This window comes from Haliotis rufescens, unplaced genomic scaffold (genome assembly GCF_023055435.1).
Source record: "Haliotis rufescens isolate VD_foot unplaced genomic scaffold, xgHalRufe1.0.p SCAF_68, whole genome shotgun sequence".
In the NCBI taxonomy this organism is placed as follows: domain Eukaryota; kingdom Metazoa; phylum Mollusca; class Gastropoda; order Lepetellida; family Haliotidae; genus Haliotis; species Haliotis rufescens.
Genome location: NW_025964359.1, coordinates 40,882 through 64,251, shown reverse-complemented (window position 1 = coordinate 64,251; position 23,370 = coordinate 40,882). Strand labels below are relative to the sequence as shown.

The 23,370-nt window shown below is 41.5% G+C and overlaps 1 protein-coding gene across 1 annotated transcript; it reads left to right on the top strand.

Moving 5' to 3' along the window:
• Positions 1 to 1,232: 1,232 nt before the first annotated feature.
• On the top strand, positions 1,233 to 22,321 carry LOC124146128. The gene is made up of 9 exons (XM_046516255.2): positions 1,233 to 1,330; positions 8,127 to 8,465; positions 10,023 to 10,119; positions 10,740 to 10,913; positions 12,710 to 12,892; positions 15,936 to 16,156; positions 17,390 to 17,541; positions 18,367 to 18,533; positions 20,656 to 22,321. The coding sequence occupies exons 2-9, from the start codon at positions 8,181 to 8,183 to the stop codon at positions 20,706 to 20,708; spliced, it is 1,332 nt and encodes a 443-aa protein (XP_046372211.2). The 5' UTR covers positions 1,233 to 1,330; positions 8,127 to 8,180; the 3' UTR covers positions 20,709 to 22,321.
• The last annotated feature ends 1,049 nt before the right edge of the window (positions 22,322 to 23,370 follow it).

The window sequence follows — 23,370 nt, the reverse complement described above, 5'->3', positions numbered from 1 at the left end:
TCTCGCTTGTCCACTATTTCCAAGGGTATTCTTACAGGAAAGATAGGCGCACAATGGCGCATGTTTCAGATGTTTTCCACATTGGTGAAACCTAAGAGCGCGGGTATGGTGAAGAAAACCCAAAATGTTCGTATGGTGGTGAATCGTGTATTCGACCCTTATAACCATCGAATCCTTGCGCGCCAGAGGAACGCAACCCTCGTTTAGAAAGGGGTACATTTTCGATGCCAAGATCTAGTTACTAGAGGTGTTGATTCGTTTCAGTACATCCATTCACATGATGAAGCGTAATCAATGTCTACAACTGATTTGTATCTTGCAAACGATCCCCATGTCTTGTCATGGGGCCAAGGGCATTGACATTCTTAGATACGTCGATCAATAACTATTTATGTACAGGGGCAAATGAAACAGGTCTTGATCTAAATTATCCTATCACTCAAGACCATTCTCCTTTCCTTTGAATATTTAATGTTTACAGGGGTTCAATAAGACTGAACATTTTCTCACGGCTGTTTATATTTTAAAATTGTTTGCGCAGTAAACGTCATCGGTGCCCAGGTCTGTCTTGGGAAAGTGGTTTGTTGTTATAAACAGCGACAGTAATGCATGTATAATCATCTGCATTATTAACTGTCCTTAGTCCAAATATTTTCACTGTTACATTTACTTTTGATTTGAGTACGTGATTGGTAACAGCAAAATAACATGTAGAGGTCCCCTTTAGTGTTTATGGTTTTGCGAACAATGTAAGTAAACTGGCTGCGTGTCACTCTAATGTAACGATGAAACCCACGACCACGATCGTGGGCTAGGAATTGAATTACGGCGACTTGGACTTCTCTACCCCCCCCTACAAGAACTGTAACCCTTTCCTTGCAACCAATAGGGACGGTCACTAAAATAAGAAACGAAATGACACCTTACCTATAAAAATTATTCAATCTCAATCTGTTGAAATTCTAGCAAAGAAAATAATCAATTTTAGTATACAAGATTGATTATCTTGTCACTTCTTTCCTGACTGAAGTCAAAGTATTTGCTCCACCCTGTTTATTGCTTCATCAATATCAAGGTTTTCAAGTGCATTGGATAATTATAAACACTTGTATGTTGATAGAATGCGAGCAGGGTTTACCATTAGTGCGATAATAGTGTATTTGATCTGATATTTATTATGTTACAAGGTAGAGCATTTTAATGTACGGAGAAAATCAATGATATCATGAAGCGTGAAGCACAGGGAAGGCTTGGGAAGAATAATGCAAACTTACGTCCTGCGGGTAGCAGCGATTCTCTGTTCTTGAAGTTTGGTGCTTCACACATCGCGGTAAGTGCCATATTTTAATAATCATACACTACAGAAAATAACTTAGTATTACGATGGTTTCCGGTTGAAGTTTAGTTAGAATGCTTAAGCATGAATTGTCAATGCAAGATAATTACAAGCCTAGATCTGCCGAAAAAGATTCCACTTGGCGTAAAGGGCAAATAGCTGTGGAATTTATATGAAAGGACAACTGAAAATCAGTGATGACACCAGGTGTTCGCTAGGGTAGTCATTCCCTGCCCTACCGGTAGCACTCGCCAGTTCAGTTTTGGAGACCAAACGTTAACTAAAATAACGAAAATATTTATGCGTCTTACTCCAGAACAACGCTTAATACCGGGAGTGCTTAGATCCCTTTATCTGTTTTTACGCCACCTTCCATACATTATATGAAAAACCTAACCGTTTCGAAAGCACATTGTCAACAATTTGATCTAATATTGAACTTGACACTCATGTTCTTTTACCGGGGGCTTGTACTTTTTAAAAATGAAATGAAGGATGTGACCTTGCCTCTACTGTATGGAAAGTTACTCATGCTATCAACCACTTGTTTGCCTGGTCCAGACACGAACATTTACTGTGTCGTCATAATGAAACGCTGTTAATAAGTGTGAAACAACATTTTCTCGCTCATAATCACAGCGTCATGGTCGAATATGTGAGTGAGTTGGGTTTAACGTCACTTTTAGAGGACGTTCAGTCACACCATGATGAGACGGCTACTTGTGAGAGGCCAAGCCAGACTTAATGCAGGTCTTAGACGTTTACCGTGGGGTTTGGTGACACCCCACGAACATGGGTATGGTGTTGACGAAGCTATTAACCTAATCAGGGCGAACCGGGATTCGAAACAACGATCATGCGTTTCTGGCACGAGTAACGGCTCAGCGAATTGTGGCGCATCAGACGACTGGGCCACTAGTGCCCCTGTTGTGCGGTATAATGAAGGTCAAAGGTCTTCGCTCGCCTTGTACCAACTGCCTTGTTTTGTTTTATGGCGGATGCCAGCGGGGGGGGGGGGGGGGGGGGGGGGGATACGCTCACCTTTCCGCCAACACCTGGTATCATCACTATTTGAAAGTGATTCATGACCACATGCTCATCATAAAGCCGGAATCGTACAAGCTGTTTTTGACAGAGTGAGTGAGTATTCCAGTTATATCGCGGCATGTCAGCTTAATGTGGGAGGAAAGCCCGAGGTGATGCAGGTCTCAGACGTTTACCACTTCGGTGAAACCCACGAGCACGGGTATGGTGCTGGCAAACCTAGAAACATAATCGGGGCGAACCGGGATTCGAACCCACAATCATAGGTTTCTGGCGTGCCCAAGGGACGCAACTCTGCACAGCGTTTTGCGGCGCCTTAGACGACTGGGCCACCCGTGCCCCCGTTTTTGACAGAGATTTTTCATGAATATGGAAATGGTTTTGTTTGTGTTATAAGTGTTGGACCAATTACAGATTGCAAGAAATGTGGCTTAATGATGGACTCCTGTACATGTGGAAGGAGTTCCGTTTTTGAGATCAGTGTTTGCCAACTGTGAGGGCGTAAATATTTAGACCCTAATTTGGCATGGTCGCTGTAAAATACACGTGAAACAGAAACACAACTTCCGCCACTCGTGGAAGTCTTGCCGAGTTGCCGACAGACGTATGTCCACTGTACGATTCGAACTATGTCATGAGCATGTGTTTATGAATCATTATCAAATAGTGATTATACCAGGTGTTCGTAAAAAGGTGAGCTTATGCTACCCACCGGTCAGTCAAAGAAAGTCTTCTATTTAGTGTTGAATATGTCGTGTAGGGGTCACTTTTTTGGTATTGTTTTACCTTTTTCCTCCTATATATATCTGTCAACAGCTAAATATAATATTTGCCCGGACACGTTGAAGAAAGACACATTTGATCAGTTAAAATCGGAATAAATATTATTATTCTCCAGAATGCTCAAATATTGATTTTACGAAATACATGGTGCATTTAAAATGGTGATTGGAGAATGACCAAGATTCCAAGTTTAATGTTAGCCTCACAATAGGTAGTTATATCACCTAGTTAGTTTCGTGTCATCTTATACCTTGACATGTTTAAGATTTAAATGAGTGACTTGTGTTTTCTTCCTCTTTCGGATATATTCCAGCTTGGGGACACCAATCATACGCTTTACACATTGTGCCATTGTCGTCTTCATCCTGACGAGCAACATTAGAACAAGGCTACTTACTGCCAACTCCGGTTTGCGCATGGAACTGATAAACCATCTTTATCATACCTCCATGTCAGAATGATGAGATCTGATTGGTCCACGTGATCTTGACAAAATATTTCATCATACCTCCATGTCAGAATGATGAGATCTGATTGGTCCACGTGATCTTGACAAAATATTTCATCATACCTCCATGTCAGAACGATGTGATATGATTGGTCCACGTGATCTTAATAAAATACTATGTATCCCACCATGGAGGGAAATAAATTTCTAAGCGGGAAAATACATCACTTATACCCCGCCACGAACAAGACAAGCTGCGCATTGATTTCTGAGAGGCAGAATAAATCCTTTATACCCCACTTTGAAGCAAAAAAACCCAATGAATGTCATCTGACATAGCATAAGTTAACCTCAGCTCAATCGAACAGCTGTTTTCTATCAATTTTGAATATCTTTATTTGTTTACAATGTCATATCAAAACATGTCGGTAAGATAAATTCTTTGTAGCAGTATCACTCGGGGTACATGTAGTTTTATGTGTGCCTCGTTAGGTTTGATACCACTCCCGAAATGTCACTACTTGGTCGATTCTAAAGCAGGAATCGTGCAGTCTAGGATTAGCAGAGCAAGTTGAGAATGAGGTTTTGCAGCAGGGTATCACGACTTGGGTCCTAACTTACTGAACTTATTTGAAAGTATCTAAGTGAGAGAAAACCACAGAGATTTATTACGTTCAACCAATCCAGGTCCTTTAATGAGTCCTTTGTACTATGTACATTCGTAGTTGAGATGAGGAAACATGTGAGTGTAATCATATTCTTCGGTGAGGTTAAATGGGGTTTTAAGATAATGCACTTAGATAGCGACGTGCATGAACATGCGCGTGCGTGCGTGCGTGCATGCGTGCGTGCGTGCGTGCGTGAGTGAGTGTCTGAGGATCATACTAGTTCATTAAATTTGAGAATGTCTTACATAAGAGGTAGACAACACTAATTTAAGTCATTGTTTTCATAAGACTTTCCGTTTATAGGCCAATAAACACACGTTAGCGGATAAGCAATGTTCAGGTGAAATCATCAGTTTGTGTTAAGGTCAAGATAGTGTAAACGAAAATCGCAGAATACCAACCAAATGGCTTACCAAAGCCTCGTCACAATTACCAATGTAACCTCGCAAAGATGCCTACATGTACATTTCCTTATTAATTCCAAGACAAAACATATTTCATTTTTGTTGATTAGAGTTCCCAATTTACGTCGCCATAGCCATAGACGCAGCGAAAAGCAGAATCCATAATGATTGTACGATTCCGACTATATGAACTCACGTGCTTATGGACTACTATCAAAAAGTGATGATACCAGGTGTTCGCGAAAAGATTCGCGTATCCTGCCCCAACGGTGGCACTCGTCACAAACACGTGCAACGGCAAGTCACGTCATTCGTTGCTTCAAAGATAACATTCAGTGTGTCAGTTTTCGACACTGATCGATTTTAGGCTTTGTTTATAAACAGCGATCACCTGGCGTAAATTTCGGAAATGAAAAGGTCATAAAGCAGTGTGCTGAATGCCTATAGGACAAGTTTCACTCGCTCACCTACTAGTATCCATTTAAAGTAATAAATAAGGAAACAGCACCACAACAACCTTTGCCGCTGGTAGATTCGGAGAAAACAGTAACTTCTTCAAAGGTACATTTGAAGTGTACATGCACATCACACGTTTCCTGCCGTCTAAAAAAGACGATGCGCTTCACATATTGTATTCTGTTTTCGAGCGTTAGTGTATTATTCTTAAGCGGATTATTGATCGGAAGTTTGGGTCGATCCCCGGCTGCAACGCGTCGCTGGAACTGATTGCCACGTTGCCATTAGTCAGGAAACCCCGATTATGTTCCGCTAGATATTTTCCTTCATCTAGGTCCTTACGACATTGGTATCTAGACAACGCAAAAGCTACGGGGATGTCATCGATCTTGTAAAATATTCTTCATTCTCAGCGTCTGATAATCGTGAATAAAACATATGGATCTCCAAAAACTCCCAAACAACACTGGTTATTATGGATTAGCTCATTTATCATTCAGACCTGTAAAGATTCCGGGGTATGCTTGTCGTAAAAGGCGACTAACGGAATCGGGTGGTCAGGCTCGCGTGGATCGATGCCCATGATATCAATCACTGGATTGTCTGGTCCAGACTCGATTATTTACAGACCGCCGTCATATAGCTGTAATATTGCTGAGTGCGGCGTTAAACAACAAACCAACCATTTAGCTTTCACTGTATATTCCAAATGAGGAAGTGTTTAAGGGTGTCTACTTGTATTGTATGTTCACTGCACAACTCGAATTGTGGTGTACGGGGTGCGTTATATTAGCGACATCTTATAAGGACGGTGCAACCGAAAATCATTGTCTTCAAGTCAAATCCTCACAGCTACAGCTCTATATGTAAAAAATGTGAATTGATAACAACAGTCTAACACGGATACCCCACTCAGTTTAACATGGATACCTCACTAAGACATATTATACTGATTTCGAGTACACAGTGCTACCGACTGCCCAATTCGAATGACGCACTTAGGACAAAAAAGAGTACTTCTCACATTTGCCGTAATTACCAAGAGTGTAATAATCAGATTCATTATACTGACGTCGGGCAGCCATTGCCCGTTTTATACACTGGTCCCGAGCGCCAGGCAGGGTAACAACAAATACCAACGTGGGACGACGCACATACTATCAGATACTGGTTTGTCTGGTCCAGATTCGATTTTTTACAGGCAGCCCTGACATAGTTGGATATTGCGGCGTTAAAAAGAAAATACAAATCTCAAGACCGGACTTCTTATTATTTATTGCCCTTCCAGTTGGAAGTTGAAATAAAATTAATCAAATAGAGAATTAACAAATAGCTACAGTCCACTTTGACAATAAAAATTGGAGACGTTGCTGATTTTTATTATCTGTTCAACTATACCAAATGCCATACAATTCTGTCACCTTTTCAATCGTCAAATGAGTTGTCTTTTACAAAACCCTAGCTCCTCATTAAATAGTGGATGTATTGGCGCTATCTTTAAAGAATAATGTCTGTAAACTTATGTTTCACAAATGCTCCAGCGGTAACTGTAAACCGCTCTTGTGTCGCCGGTTGGTGATTTTGATTGAAGTTATGCAATGGTAAGGAATTTCCTCAAGTAACCAAACACGACAACACACATAGTCAATGGGCAGGATATTACGAATGCGTGTCCCAGGCCAGCGTCTACTACCATAGCAATACTCCTTTTGATAATACATGGACTTATACTTCATGCATGCTACTTGCAAAAACAGTTCGTTGACAGTCGCTCTCATTTGCTAATGTTTCAGCGCTTAATTATTATGGCAAAATTGATTCAGTTCACTCAGTGCCTTTTCGATTTCACAGACTCAAGCATTGTGTCTTGGAGTGACCTTCACGAGGATGACATTTCATGGTACTATGGCGTCCGTTAACTAATGAGTTGATTTGCTTTACATAGATATGTCAATAACAACACAAACACATTAAGGATGGGATTCATACGGACTGTTGGTATCCCTCATTAATTATTATAATGAAACTGTTAAAACAATTTCCTCCTCAAATTAATAACATGAACAGAAATATCATGATGCTAAACATGAATAAAATATCATAGCCATCACATCAACATAAACATCATTCTGTCTTGTGTTTACACAATAGACAATCGAGTTTCTGTACTCAGCCATGTCAAAATATGTTCAATTATTAAAAGGTTAATATTCACACAAGGTAATGAAACCAATATCGACTATATCAGTTTGGCCAATGCCTACTGACTGATATCTGGATTTCAAAATGCAAGTTGAAAATGATAAGCGTGAGAATCAGCAGTTATGTTTTCATTATTTCTTGATTACGTCATGGCTAAAATCAAAAGAGGAAAATATGCATGTACATGTCATGATAATTACGAATACAAAGAGAAAATGATTGAACTGCAATGTATAGCTATAATAAAACCACTATTTGAACGTGTTTTAAGCATAAATAATATTAGACATCAGTCAACTGAATATATGGTTATATAATTAACATTTTCTTACGTGGATCCGGGATGGAATAGGTCTTCAGCAACCCATGCTTGCCGTAAAAGGTGACTATGTTTGTCGTAAAAGGCGACTAACGGGATCTTGGGTCAGGCTCGCTAACTTGGTTGATGCATGTCATCGATCCCAATTGCATGGAACGATGCTCATGATATTAATCACGTGATTGTCTGGTCCAGACTCGATTATTAACAGACCGCCGTCATATAGCTGGAATATTGCTGAGTGCGGCGTTAAACAACAAACCAACCAACCAACCGTTTTGTCAATGAGCAAATGGAAGCGAATGCTTACGATGTTTTTTCATCATAATAATATATTTGCTGTTTGTCTTAAGACAAGCTGCTCTCTTTTGCAAATATATTTGAAAATCTAGTGTGCATGTTACAATTAATTCTTTTCGATTATAAATTAAAATGTTGTTAGAATTATTAACATTTATCATTTCAGATACATAAGAGAGAGAGAGAGAGAGGCCCAGCCAACATCGCTACTAACAATCAGATGGCGGGGGTTTATGCATTCTTCGTACTGTTATTGCTGTGGTTGTACTGTGAAGCGGCTACAGCATCACTTTGCGATACAGTCTCCTGGTCCGCAGTATCCCCCGCTCAACCTCTGCACCAAGCTATCAAGACAAACAACCTGCTTCAGTGTATGCATGTATGTAAATATATCCCCAAATGCAACTCCGTGACCTATGATGTCTCAAGAAGGGACTGCGCCTTACACGCTGAGCGAGGAGAACAACAGGAACCTCAGAGAAAGATCTTTGATAGTATTTGTAAGGTAGGTTAAGTTAAAAATTGTTGAACTAATTGGTTTGGTTTGGTTTGTTTGTTGCTTTACGCCGCACTCCGCAATATTCCTGCTATATGACGGCGGTCTGTAAATAATCGAGTCTGGACCTGACATCCAGTGATTGATATCATGAGCATCGATCCACACAATTTTAGATCGATGACATGCTTACACCAAGTCAACGAACCTGACCATTGAACTAAGTGAGGGATATTGATTGATTACGATTAGGTCGTATTCGTCGAATGTGTTATAGAGGTTTGCGCCCTGTGGACTCGACAGAATCCTAGTATAGTGGGTTCGAGTGTCAGGTTCGCCTTAATGACGATTCTTGTTTTTGTCCATACTCGACAGAATCCAGTTATCGTTGGTTCGAGTGTCAAGTTCGCCTTCATAACGATTCTTGTTTTTGTCCATGCTCGACATAATCCTATTATCGTGGGTTCGAGTTTTAGGTTCGCCTTAATGACGATTCTTATTTTTGTCCATGCTCGACAGAATCCTTTTATCGTGGGTTCGAGTGTCAGGTTCGCCTTAATGACGATTCTCGTTTTTCTCCTTGCTCGACAGAATCTTATTATCGTAGGTTCGAGTGTCAGGTTCGCCTTAATGACGATTCTTGTTTTTGTCCATGCTCGTGCTCACGGGTTTCACTTAAGCGGTAAAACCCTAGTCACACTAGAGGCAGAATGAGCCGGAATGCCGTCGGAATGAAAATTCTTTGTTTATTCCTGGATATTCGAAGTGCATTCTCAAACTTCTGACTGCATTCTGAATGCATTCTAAATATTCTGACTGCATTCTAAATATTCCTACTGTGTTCCAACTACATTCGAGCTGCATTATGAATGTGCAAGAATCATTCGAGGCGGGTTCGAAGCGCATTCTAAGTATTCGAACGGCATTCTTACAAAGCTTGGTCAATTTGAAATTCCCTCCCGAATGTGGCCCGAATTTTGAAAAAAAAAATCAGCATGCGGTAATTACGAGACCTCATTATTTGGACTTTTCCTTTACACGTCGCGCTATACCTGATATACAGTTCGAGGTGGCGTCAAACCGAGCTCGCTTATTCACATGGGGGCACGGGTGGCCCAGTCGTCTAAGGCGACGCAATTCCCTGTGCAGAGTTGCATCCCTTGGGAACGCCAGAAACCTATGATTGTGGATTCGAATCCCGGTTCGCCCCGATTATGTTTCTAGGTTTGTCAGCACCATACCCGTGCTCGTGGGTTCCACCGAAGTGGTAAACGTCTGAGACCTGCATCATTTCGGGCTTTCCTCCCACATTAAGCTGACACGCCGAAATATAACTGGAACACTGTTAAAAGCGGCGTTAAACCTAACTCACTCACCCACTCACCTACTTATTCACAAACGTACCTAGAACTAGAATATTTTTTAAAACAATCTAATGGGACAACATATAATTGAAATCGGAATATACGTTAAGTGCAAAGGAAGACAAAAAATGGATTTAGTCTATAATTTCGTTAAAACACAAATTCTAGGTAATCGTTTACAATATAATTCCCTCTGTTGTAGTTAGGAACAGCTGTTCACGGACCGTGTGACGGCAACCCCTGCCTAAACAATGCTCAGTGCATCCCGATTGGCACCTCCTACATCTGTCTGGACATATGTGAGTAGACCATCCATTGGTGACGCGACCACGTATGCGTGGTGTTTCCTGATCAACAGAACCGCCTCCGTGGTATGCTGGAAAGGGCACCTGCCAGGAGAGCGGAAGGTCGATGGTTCGATCCCTGGCCGTATCATACCAACCACAGCCATAATTAAATATTGGTTTGCCCAGTCGTGTACGGCGCTGCGAAGAGTTGCTTCCCTTAGTCGTGCAAGGATGCTATGATCGTTGGATCGAATCTCATATTATGAATATTAGTCTTTGTATGTAAACACCGTACTAAAAAGACTTCATCTCATTTTACAACCCGTGATGTAACAGAAATACTGTTCATTGTGGCGTTAAATGGAAGAGATTCGTTATAGAGCCAACGACATAAATAATATGTAAAAGTCACCGCGATCCCGAATGATGTTATCCCTGATGATAGGCAAGGTAATCTGAGAACTTCTATCCATCATAATAGAAATATGTTTACACAAACTACCATTGAGCATAATATAATCACAGTTTTCTGAATTCGTATGGAACAAAAACAATGTTATGCTTTATAACTTTTGGTTGATGACAGTATAGTTGTCATACATGTGCTATTAAAAATAGTATTATTGTTGTAGTAACATGCCCGGTGACTGCCTCTCCAGAGAAAGGCAACATGACTTACCATGGCAACACTGTTCTCTCACGCCGCCAGCTGGTGTGTGATGTAGGCTACGAGGTGACGGGGCCAGCAGAGGGAACATGCACAACGGATGGTACTTGGGACAATGCAGGGGTGACTTGTCAAGAGCGTGAGTAGCAAGCGCGTATTTTTACAAAGCTTCGTTCGTAAAACCACTATTAACTGATTACCGGGACAATGCAGGGGTGACTTGTAGCAAGCGTTTTATTTTTGCAGAAATTGGGCGCGACTATGGTGGCCGAGAGGGGACATCGCTTTCTCGCTCTATCGCTTTCTCGCTTTATCGCTCTATCGCTTTATCGCTCTATCGCTCTATCGCTTTCTCGCTCTATCGCTTTCTCGCTTTATCGCTCTATCGCTTTATCGCTTTATCGCTTTCTCGCTCTATCGCTTTCTCGCTTTCTCGCTCTATCGCTTTCTCGCGGTATAGCAATATTCCCTCTTGTTGGTTTTAATCATAAAAGAGAGCTGAGATTTTTCCAGTCGCATTTCAAATTATACATATGGACGGAATGTTGAAATTTTCTCACTATCTACTGAAATATAATTTAACAGTACAGACATATGTGCTTTTATAACAATCCACGTATTTCTGCGTAAAAAAGAATTTGATTGATTTGTGACCCTATTTAGCTATTTGATCCCCCGCCCCCAGGCCAAGTTATCAAAACAAATAGCAAATAACACCGCTCAATAGCGCTGAGTAGTACGTACTTCCTAAAAAGCAATAGTGTTTTCCTAAAAACAACGCTTATATCAACGTTTATTCTGTTTGCGGAGTAGATGTCATCAAAGTGGAAGTCCTCACCCAAGCAATGGTAAATACTACCGGATGTCCTTTATGTAATTTCTAATTTTTGGATGACATATTGTTCTCAGTAACCGTAATGTGGAAATAGATAGTTGATTGGTTTTATATTCAAGTTGGTATTTCCGCTATTCAAAGTGTTCAGTGAGGCCGTCTTATCAACAGTCATTTCTGAGACATAAATGCAAAGTATAATTACCTTATTCGAAAGTAATAAGCGCCCCGCTCTAATCAACGCCCACGGCGATATTTGCTAAAATATTGGCTAGTGAACAATCCCAATTAGCACCCCTTGCGATTGATTAATGTACACCAGACTTATTTATTCGCGTATAATACGCACTCGTGCGTTATATGCACACTTAATTATGGGCAATTAAATTCGGGAAAAATATGTCTGTCGTACATAAACATTTCAGGCTGTCAGCATAAACCACGAAATTTATCTTTCAACTCAACTTTTTTTTTCCGCAAAAATATTATTCTTGAGAGCGCCCTGGGCACTTATTACGTCGAATACGGTAATTATGTCTACGCTAATTTTTTTGCATTTATAATTAACGTTAATTTCAAGATTTACAGCACATACTATTCAAAAGAAGTTAAAGAACACCCGATTCCTTCATATGACTATGGTTAGTCATTAAAAGAAGCAATAGGGAGAGAAAGCGATAGAGCGAGAAAGCGATAAAGCGATAGAGCGATAGAGCGAGAAAGCGATAAAGCGATAAAGCGATAGAGCGAGAAAGCGATAAAGCGAGAAAGCGATGTCCCCTCTCGGCCAGCATACGCGACCGGTGAGACAGGATACGCTTTTTTTCGAAAATCTTGTATCATACTAATTGATAGTGATGCCTAACCACATGCATATTGTGTAGTCGGAATCGTACAAAGGACTCTGCTTTTGGCAGAGATTTCTTATGATTAATGAAATCTTGGCTTTGTCGCCTTTTCTGATCGGATTAACAATCGGTGTAAATATGCCACCGCGTTGGGGTATTTAGAGGGTGCAACACACATAAATACATGTTCATTTCGTGATCTTATTCAGTTGTTGATTTTGTCACTTTTCATTTATTGACAAATACCTCCTTTAGTTGACTGTGGAATTCCACCAGCGATGACAGGTGCGACGGTTGACTACACTGCAACACGCTACGGCAGCACGGCTACGTACACATGTGAAGCCTTGATGTCGTTCCCTGGGGGAACCAAGACGAAAACAACATCCTGTTCCCAATCTGGAATTTGGATCCTAATCCAAAAGCAATGTGAAACTGGTAAATATTGGCAATATATATTATTTCGTTAAGAGTTAATGTCAAGCATTAACTCAGAGCCCATGGCTTTAAAAAGGCAGGCACAATTAATGGGTATTTTTATTATGAGAAATAACGTTATTGTGATACACCTTGTAATAAGAAAGAACACAATTGTGGTTTGTCTTGCGATCACTAAAGCGAGGCTTATTTATCATTTACCCTAATCTCCTCTACATAAGAAAGACATTTTCGTCCGAGATGGGGATCCCCAAAACGGCAATCCAGACATAGAAAAATACTTTTTGAACACAAATCAACTATTTTGTGATGACAGCTATGAACTTGTGTACGTTGTATGACTTCTAGGTACATGTGGATATGGTATTCATGTTTTGAATTCGACAACTGCATTTATTTGAGATTTTTTTAAGCTGAAATGTTGCTGTACAGGTTTTAAAATGTCATTTAATAATTTTTGGGTAATTTTGAAGCAATATTTATGTAGCTGACATGCCGCGAAATAACTGAATTCATGTTCAAAGTCTCAGTATAACCTAATATACCCTTAAAGTAAGTATTTATGACTTTGAAAAGAGTAATTTGTGGAAGGGAGATCACTCTCCAGTGTTTATACCTGGAAATACCAGTATTAGTTATATTGAGAGAGAGAGAGAGAGAGAGAGAGAGAGAGAGAGAGAGAGGTGCTTTCATTTTTTTAGTAATTACCCTTGACCTCTTAAGATAGATATGTACCTGTACCTATGGTCACTACGTTTGTAACAAAAACAAAAGTGTATACATATATACATGTTTACCTACAATACTTCATCCGTCTACCAATCCATACATACACACATGAAACCTGTAAACATGATCAGGCGAAGGGCTAACGCCATATTGAGTGAAGCGACTGTAAAATATCATAGGCGGACTATAGCAAGCAATAACCGAAGAGACATACAATATTGTCACACACGATTTTGGATCGAAAACATTCTTCTTCTAATTTGCAGCTGAAGAGTTCTTGCAAGAAGTGGTTGCATAGCATCATACAATATCATAGGCGTACCATAGGGATAATTAATCATTATCAAAAATATATTTTCACACACAGTGTTGGAGTAAATAAATTCTTTTTTAAATTGCAACTGAAGATTTCTTTCAAAAAGTAGCGGCAAAACATCATACAATATCACAGGTGGGCTGCGGGCGTCAAGATCATACACAACGATTTCCGACACAAAGATACACAATAGAAATTACGTTTTTTCTTCTCATATCAAACTTGCATAATTCACAAAGTCCAACTAGTAGTTAAACAGCATTGTGATAATCGTTCACTGGTTTCTGGTTGGCAAGAAGTTGTTTCTACTCCCTCTCAAGGGCATTGGCTAGGTGTTTTCTTCTTGAGTGGCATCAAACAAAACTTGATTGTGATCGCCGTATTATCCTGCTCAAGGGGCCGTCACACCATGACGTTCTGGTCAACGTTCTCTGAACATTTCAATCGTTCAATTTTTGAGCGTTCTAGAATGAGGATGACACATCTGGCTTGTGATTAACGTGTGCCTAACGCATGACTAGCATGTGTCTAACGCACGAGAAGCGTGTAACAGCGACCAAGTAAGATACCCCTGAAAACCATTAGCGTGTGCTAACGTGCCACTTGCGCGCGACGAACGATTTGTCAACGTTAGACGAGCGTGTTGAGCGTGTGACTAACGTGTGAATAACGACAGAATAGCGTCTTGCTGGCGTGTTTGACTTTAGTCACACGCTGCGTGCGCTAGGGGACCGTTCAGCGGTCTTTGACAGGTCGCCAGTGAGTCGTTCAATGCAAAGCAAATGATTAGTAACAACCAAGTAACGCTAGAGTAACGACTGACTAACGATAGCCGAACGCGTGCAACGCTCGGCGAACGTTAGTAAAACGTTCCACGAACGTTCTTAAACGTTCTCCAGCGTTTAAAATTAAACGTTGAAGAACGCTGGTCTCAGTGAGAACTTTTGTGCATGTTCAAAACTTTTTTTCCGGACCAGCGTTCTCCGCCGATTCCCGGCGATCACCGACGTTCACTAGCGTTCACACAACGCTCTTCTGGCGCTATCCCAGCGACCATGGGCGACTACCAACGTTTCCTCAAACGTCATAGAACGCTGACCAGAACGTCATGGTGTGACGGCCCCATCACCCTGCAGTATCTCAATGAATTTGAATAGACTTGGATGCCACCCCTCTAGATGATTTGTGGACGCCGACCTACTGCTCAATGACATGTTAATGTGCTTTGTGACAAAGTCATTTGGTGTTAATGATGGTCGGGCATTTTCTGTGTGAACATTTCAAGTGAATGGAAGTTTGACGTCAGGTCTTTGCCATGAGCTTGTATCCAGCAAAAACTAATTGCCTACCCCTCTTAGAATTGGGAATAGACTGTAGATCAGCTTATTCGCAGTTGAATACTGTTTCTTGTCTGTAATTCCTTTTATACCCCAGATCATAATATTTTGTCAATATGTTCACTCACTTATTGATATATATTTTCATTCTGTACAGTTAAGTTTTCACTCAGTACAGTGTATGTGAACATAGTTATGAACATGTCATATGGGAGATGCCACTCTTAATCCCCTAGTGCCTTACCAATCTCCACGCTGGGGTGAATTTGTACCGATTGAAATAGGTGCTGGACACGTAGGAACATTCGTGACCAACTCGTGTTATTCCGGGACAAGCCGAATACGGAAAGGGGCGAGTGGTGACGAATGACGTAGGAAGAGCCCCCTTTCAACCACCAGGCAGACTGGGCGCCGGCCGGATCGTTGATATTACGCAGCGCGTAAAACACCGAGAACCCGTCTAAATGCCTCAGTGGCGGATTTTTTCCGTTTGGGTGACGATTAGTTCTGTCGTCTTTTTTTTCGTCTGGCGTTTTTTATCGTCTGTTTTACGCTATTTTCCCTTTTTCAAATTTAATTTTGGTCAAGCATTTTCGGTTAAGTATACCCTAAATACTTAAAATCTGCAAAAATGCTATGTTGCGTTTACTTGCCCTTTAAGACGTGGTCCTGATCGACGGATGGGCACTTGTGTTCCGGATATCAGCGGGCATCAATGTCTTTAGTTATGATGTGTGGATGAACAGTTCCGTCTACCATGACCACCCCCTGGACAGAAAGGATGTCATGCCCGGATGTCGATCACTCAACAGTTCTCTCCCTTGTGACCTTCACTTCCGCAGCAAGGCCCTCAACGAATGGACCTCTCTTAACATAATTCAGGTAATGAAAATAATATTAAAAAGTATTCACGACAGGGAAAACTATTGTTCATTCGTCTCTCGAGTTTTTGTCCCCTGCGATATAAAACAGATTGATTTGTTTGTTTTGTTTGTTTGTTTGTTGTTTAACGCCGCACTCAGCAATATTCCAGCTATATGACGGCGGTCTGTACATAATCGAGTCTGGAACAGACAATCCATTGATTGATATCATGAGCATCGATCCACGCAATTGGGATCGATGACATGCATCAACCAAGTCAGCGAGCCTAACCACCCGATCCCGTTAGTCGCCTTTTACGACAAGCAAAGTCACCTTTTACGGCAAGCATGGGTTGCTGAAGACTTATTCTACCCCGGACCTTCACGGGTCTAAAACAGATTGAAAAATTGCTCAATTTGGCCTTGTGCGATACTACATGTAAAGTAACTAAACTAGATATTTATAGACATTACTCGTGTGTGTACGATTGCTAATTAAGGGATTATTTTCTGGAAGTTATCATTGATTATTATTGATGCAAAGCGTCATCTGAATTGATGGACCGCCTCCGTGGTCTGGTGGATAGATCGTCTTCCCGGAGTTCGGAAGGTCGGTGGTTCGATCCCCGGGCACGTCTTACCAGAAGACGTTAAAAGATGGTACTTGCTGTTACCCTGCCTGGTGTTCGGCGTTAATGGGTTAAACAAGGATTGGTCGGTATAATGTGTATAAGTGGGTTGTCCGTGTTAAACTGCGACATGGTTTCTCAGCGGGCTAATACTATCAAACCCTCTCATGTCCGGACTAGTACAAGCAGCCACGTGCACACACACACGCACGCACGCACGCGCGCAGACACGAATTTTCACCAGTCCAGCGCTTCCATTGTGCTATAATGTATTTTGAGAAAATGTATAATGAAGGGCATGGTTTAAGTACCAAGGGTAAAGAAAGCTCAATAATAATATAAGAAATCATATGCTGAATCTATCTACATATACATGTACTCATATACTAAAATGTAAGACCATAAATAATCATTTTCAAGATGACTTTCATGGAGGTCATATACAAAATCAGACCAGGACCTCGTAAACACAGCTAGTTTTTAATTTAATTAGGCCGCTGGTTACCGAGAAGGTTGTTGACACTTACGCCAACGCTAATGCCATTAAATGTAATGGAAATCTGGTGAATCTGTTTTGTTTACAAATATGAGAGATTTTACTTCATTGGTTCAATGTCATTCAGGTGAAAATTCTACTGATAGCGGAGACCCAGGTGAAAGCAGTGATTGTATTTGATGGAAAAAACTCGAACAAGGAGAGCTGGTTTAACTCCAAAAGGGTGATATCATCAAGCTGGTCCGACCTCTCTTCCTCGACCATCTTCCGGATAACTGGGTAAGTACCGAAAACTAGATTGTACGATTTTGTGCTCGCTGTGTCTAAATCAGAAATAGCCAACCGTCAGCATTGGTAATGGTACATAGATTCACAGTTTGTTTTGGTGTTTTGATGTTTTGGCCAAATGTGCCTGCTGATATTATTTAGTAAATTCAGTGTGTCTTCTATGTAAATACAAGACGTCAACGCCAAGGGATAACCAAGCAATAGTATAATCCTGATATCCCTACACGAGTGAGTGAGTGAGTGAGTTGGGTTTAACGCCGCTTTTAACATTATTCCAGTTATATCACGGCGTTTCAGCTTTTGGGAGGAAAACCCGAAGTGATGCAGGTCTCAGACGTTTACCACTTCGCTGAAACCCACGAGCACGGGTATGGTGCTGACAAACCTAGAAACATAATTTGGGCGAATCGGGATTCGAACCCACAATCATAGGTTTCTGGCATGCCCAAGGGACGCAACTCTGCAGAGCGAATCGCGGCGCCTTAGACGACTGGGCCACCCGTACGCCCTATCCCTACACGAGGTGCCCTAACTTTAATTGTTAGGTTACCACTATACTGGTAGATCATCAGACAGTTGACCAGTGGAATTCCGGGTCCAAATAGATCCAGATGATCCAATGTACCGATTAAAATGAGGCTCGGGTGGTGACGTTTCATCGTACCCCGACGGCGTGAATCATTGTTCATGCTATCAATCACTGTTTAAACAGATTCGAATCTGTTTTGACCACCGTGGTACGGATGGAATATTGCTGACCGCGGCGTAAACCACCATTCAGTCACAATATATATGATTCTTAACTCACCATTGTAGCTGGCAGACTCGTCGCTTCTACATCAACTACTTCCTGGGGAAGTGTGCAGAAGACAGCGGATGGTTAGTAGTCCTGGATAGAGAGCCAAGGTGTTCCTCGTACATGTTTCCCAAAGGACCGACGATCATGTATTCACCAATTTCTGGGAAAAGTTTGATTGCATCAGGTGATGACATATATCATATTTTCATATTTATTTTCTTATTAAAAAATATCTGCCCGGGTTTTCTAGCTGATAAAAAAATATCTCCATACGAATTCCGAGGCCTCAGATCGGAGTCTAACCCGTGTGCACCTTGATTTGTTTGTTGCTTAACGTCGCCCTCAGCAACAGTCCGGTCCAGGTATATGACCATTAGGGACGCGGGATTCGAGCCACACATCTGCACAATCGGTTTCAATCTACAACTATGACCTCTCGAATATAGCCTGCGGCAGTACCCGTGAAGATTCCGGGGTAGAATAGGTCTTCAGCAACCCATGCTTGCCGTAAAAGGTGACTATGCTTGTCGTAAAAGGCGACTAACGGTATCGAGTGGTCAGGCTCGCTGACTTGGGTGATGCATGTCATCGATTCCAATTGCGTGGATCGATGTTCATAATATTAATCACTGGATTGTCTGGTCCAGACTCGATTATTTACAGACCGCCGTCATATAGCTGGAATATTGCTGAGTGCGGCGTTAAACAACAAACAAACAAACAAACCAACCAACAGTACGACGTCGGCTACATGCAATGAGGACGAACGCGTTACGTAAAACGTTTACTCTGTGAAAGAACTGTTTTCGTGTCCACAATTTTACTAGCCCAGCTCTGTGACAACAATTTCACATAGGATTTATATATGAAGTATTATTTCAAGGTTCGCCTCTTTTGTACCACGAAAGCTATTTATCATATAAAGGCTTGTGTTCCAGATGCGATAAACCAATCAGATAAGCGGGACGGTCGGGTAGCCTCGTGGTTAAAGCGTTCGCTCGTCATGCCGAAGACCCGGGTTAGATTCCCGACATGGGTACAATGTGTGAAGCCCATTTCTGGTGTTCCCCGCCGTGATGTTGCTGGAATATTGCTAAAAACGGCGTAAAACCATACTCACTCACTCACTCAATCAGATAAGCTTGGTATCATGATCCGATAAATATGCAAACGAGGTCGCCTTGTAAAAAGTACTTTCAAGCTCCATATATCAATGCTATGCCTTCTTTCTAAGGAAACTATTGACTAATGTTACCAATAACTAAGATGGGGTTTTCCAAAATGTTGTCGCTTGGCGCTAGATGAAATAGTGATTATTTGATTGGGCAGTTCACTCAAAACTGTATTCGTACGCTGTTTCTAAAGTAACAGTTATTGAGAGAAATTACGTCTTCATTGCGTCATTATTTTAAGAATGACATTATTACCCTTGTATTTCCTTATCGTAAATATCGTGCATTAGGAATAAACAATATGCATTATGCAATCATAATGATTTTTGTATTCCTAATAAATAATATTTACATGTACTATACGTGTGAGTGAGTTGGGTTTTAACAGTATTACATTTATATCACGGCGTGTCAGCTTAATGTGGGAGGAAAGCCCGAAGTGATGCAGGTCTCAGACGTTTACCACTTCAGTGAAACCCACGATCACGGGTATGGTGCTGACAAACCTAGAAACATAATCAGGGCGCGTACTTCGAACCCACAATCATAGGTTTCTGGCGTGTCCAAGGGACGCAACTCTGCACAGCGAATGGCGGCGCCTTAGACGACTGGGCCATTTTACGATACGGAAATACACTCGGATAATACTATCTATATATGAGAGGTGATGTTTGGTGAAATGGGGTTCAACGTCGTTTCAAGATTATTGCACGTATATAGCGACGTGTATGTGTGTGTTTGTTTGTATTTGTCCGGACTGATGCCGATTATAGTGCTAGCTCACTGAGATACCATGTGGCAGTTTAACATGAATACCCCACTCAGACACAGTATACTGACTCCGAGCCGACTAGTCAGGTGGTCAGGCCCACATGCTTGCAGACTTGGTTGATGATGCATGTCATCGTATACCAATTGAGTGGATTGATGTTCATCATGAATCACTGGATTGTCTTGTCCAGACTCGATTATTTACAGACCGCCGTCATATAGCTGGAATATTGCTGAGTGCGACGTTAAACAACAAACAAACAAACAAAACAAACAGAAAGAAACGGAATAGGTTGGCCCACTACCACCTATTGGACCTTTCTAGTACTGAGAAAATGACATTTGACTATTGCCATACTTCAGAATATCAGAAAGCTGATGCCATGGCCATCCTTGTGAAGCTGGGGTCGGACTAGTTTGAGAGCCGTAATGTCATTGGATGGGCGAGCCCGAAGACGTCACAACCACGCCTGCTTTCAGACCAGAGACACCTATACAGCATATCCACCAGACTGACCGTCCCCCGAGGAGCCATGTCAGTTAATGTTGTCCTTTTTCGGTTGTAAGTCATTGTCTTCAGTTTCTTTTGTAAATATTTCAACTTTGCTAATATATTCTTGCACTTAATATCTATATTGGAAAATCAGTGGCCGTTTGACAGCCATCTTGTATTTATTACACTAAGATACCAATAGATGCCATATTTTCATTTGCACCTTCTTTCTTCCTCCCCAACAACTCCTCCTAGCGCTACTAGGGTATTATTGTACAGACAAAACTGTACATTGCGTTGGTTTGTTATGCATCACGGGACTCGGACATTTTATGGCCGCTTCGTTACATTCAAGAGTATTCCAGCTATATGAACGTGCCCAGCGTTGGGTTAAGAGTTTTGGTTTTACGCCGCTTTTAGCAGTATTCCAGCAATATCACGGCGGGGGACACCAGAAATGGGCTTCACACATTGTACCCATGTCGGGAATCGAACTCGGGTCTTCGGCGTGACGAGCGAACGCTTTAACCACTAGGCTACCCGACCGTCCCCGGGTTAAGAAGATACATAAGTCAAAGAGCCTGACAACCCGATCCCCATTTTCGTCGTTTTTTTTCGTCAATCATAAGACCTTCAGGAAAACGAAAACGTTTTAATTCAATTCATCACATAAGAACTGCGCTAGCAGCCTGTGCAAAACCTGATACGGAACAAGGAGTCGGTCCTTGTCTTCAAATGTGTAAATTGACAAACTTACCTGTCTGCTTAATCAGAACCAACCATCTTAATAGTTGAGGTTCAGTGATCAGCACTTGCTGCAAGTTCAGTCTACACGCATAAAAAACCGCATAGCAATCGCTCTTTCGGAACAAGGAACAAGCTACCTTTTCACATCAGATCACATCAACAATAATGTACTTTTAAGTCCTAACTGAAGACCCACCTTTTCAAGATCGCCTTTTATGTGTGAGATATTTCAGTCTCAGCCACGTCTGATAAGTCTCTCTCTCTATCTCTGATTAGGTTTCAGTGACGGTCGCATTTTATGTTCTCAGAACAAAAAGGCTTTCGTACAGTTTTAGATGAAAGTTTAGCCCTACATTGTGTGTATATATATATATTTGTTTGTTTGTATTCTGACCCCTAATCCTCACAGTGATTTGCTATATTTATGTACACAAACGTGTATATTGAATGATATGATTAGGAAGTAGGTTTTTCATAGTTGAACTGCATTGGTTATATATGTTTTGCAAAAACTGGTATTGATGTATGTCATTAATCAGAAGTGCTTATAAACTTAAAATGGTTCATGAATGTTTCCGGAATGTAAAGTTATGGGGCATTCTGAAAAAGTGGGGATGAGGTTGTTTTGGCAAGTGTTTTAGTAATAAATATTATTTGTACCAGTTCAGTTTTGAGTCTCTAAGTTTCAATTTGTCTTTCTATGTGACTATTTGATCCAGCATCTATATGATCTGTTGTATCCGTTTTTGATCTTTTGATCAGGTAGGTATCTTGAATAAATATTGCGCTCTTGCCCATTGTTTCGTTGACTTTTCTTTCGACTTCATCGCTAATCACTTATCATGAATTTTGAAGTGATTTTATACAGAAAGGGGGCTCAAGTGGCTGTTATGCGCTTAGTAGAGTTGCTTCCCATAGGCGTTCCAGGATCCTGTGATATTAAGTTCGAAGATAATTTCTAATTGGGTTTCCTGGGTTATCAGCATTATAACCCTAATTGTGCGTTTCACCAAACCGGTGAACGTCTAAGGGCTGCATCGGTCCTGGTTTTCTTGCCACATTAAACATTCACTTTGTTATATAATCGTGGCGTTGAACTCAAGTCACTCACTCCCTAGTTCATTTTGAATTTTCGAAAATTGTCCATGACAAGTGAGTGAGTTTGGATGGGGGAGGAAGGTCCTGAAGTGATGCAGGTCTAATATGTTGGTGTCGATACAAGAAACATAAGCAAGGTGAATTTGAGATTAGTACCCGTGACACAGGTTTCTGGTATGTCTAAGGGACATAACTCTGCACGGCGAATATCCGGGTTTTGACGGCTGGGCCAACCTATGTACCCGTGACACAGGTTTCTGGCATGTCTAAGGGACATAACTCTGCACGGCGAATTCCGGCGCTTTTGACTGCTGGGCCAACCTATGTACCCGTGACACAGGTTTCTGGCATGCCTAAGGGACATAACTCTGCACGGCGAATTCCGGCGCTTTTGACGACTGGGCCAACCTATGTACCCGTGACACAGGTTTCTGGCATGCCTAAGGGACATAACTCTGCACGGCGAATTCCGGCGCTTTTGACGACTGGGCCAACCTATGTACCCGTGACACAGGTTTCTGGCATGCCTAAGGGACATAACTCTGCACGGCGAATTCCGGCGCTTTTGACGGCTGGGCCAACCTATGTACCCGTGACACAGGTTTCTGGCATGCCTAAGGGACATAACTCTGCACGACGAATTCCGGCGCTTTTGACGGCTGGGCCAACCTATGTACCCGTGACACAGGTTTCTGGCATGCCTAAGGGACATAACTCTGCACGACGAATTCCGGCGCTTT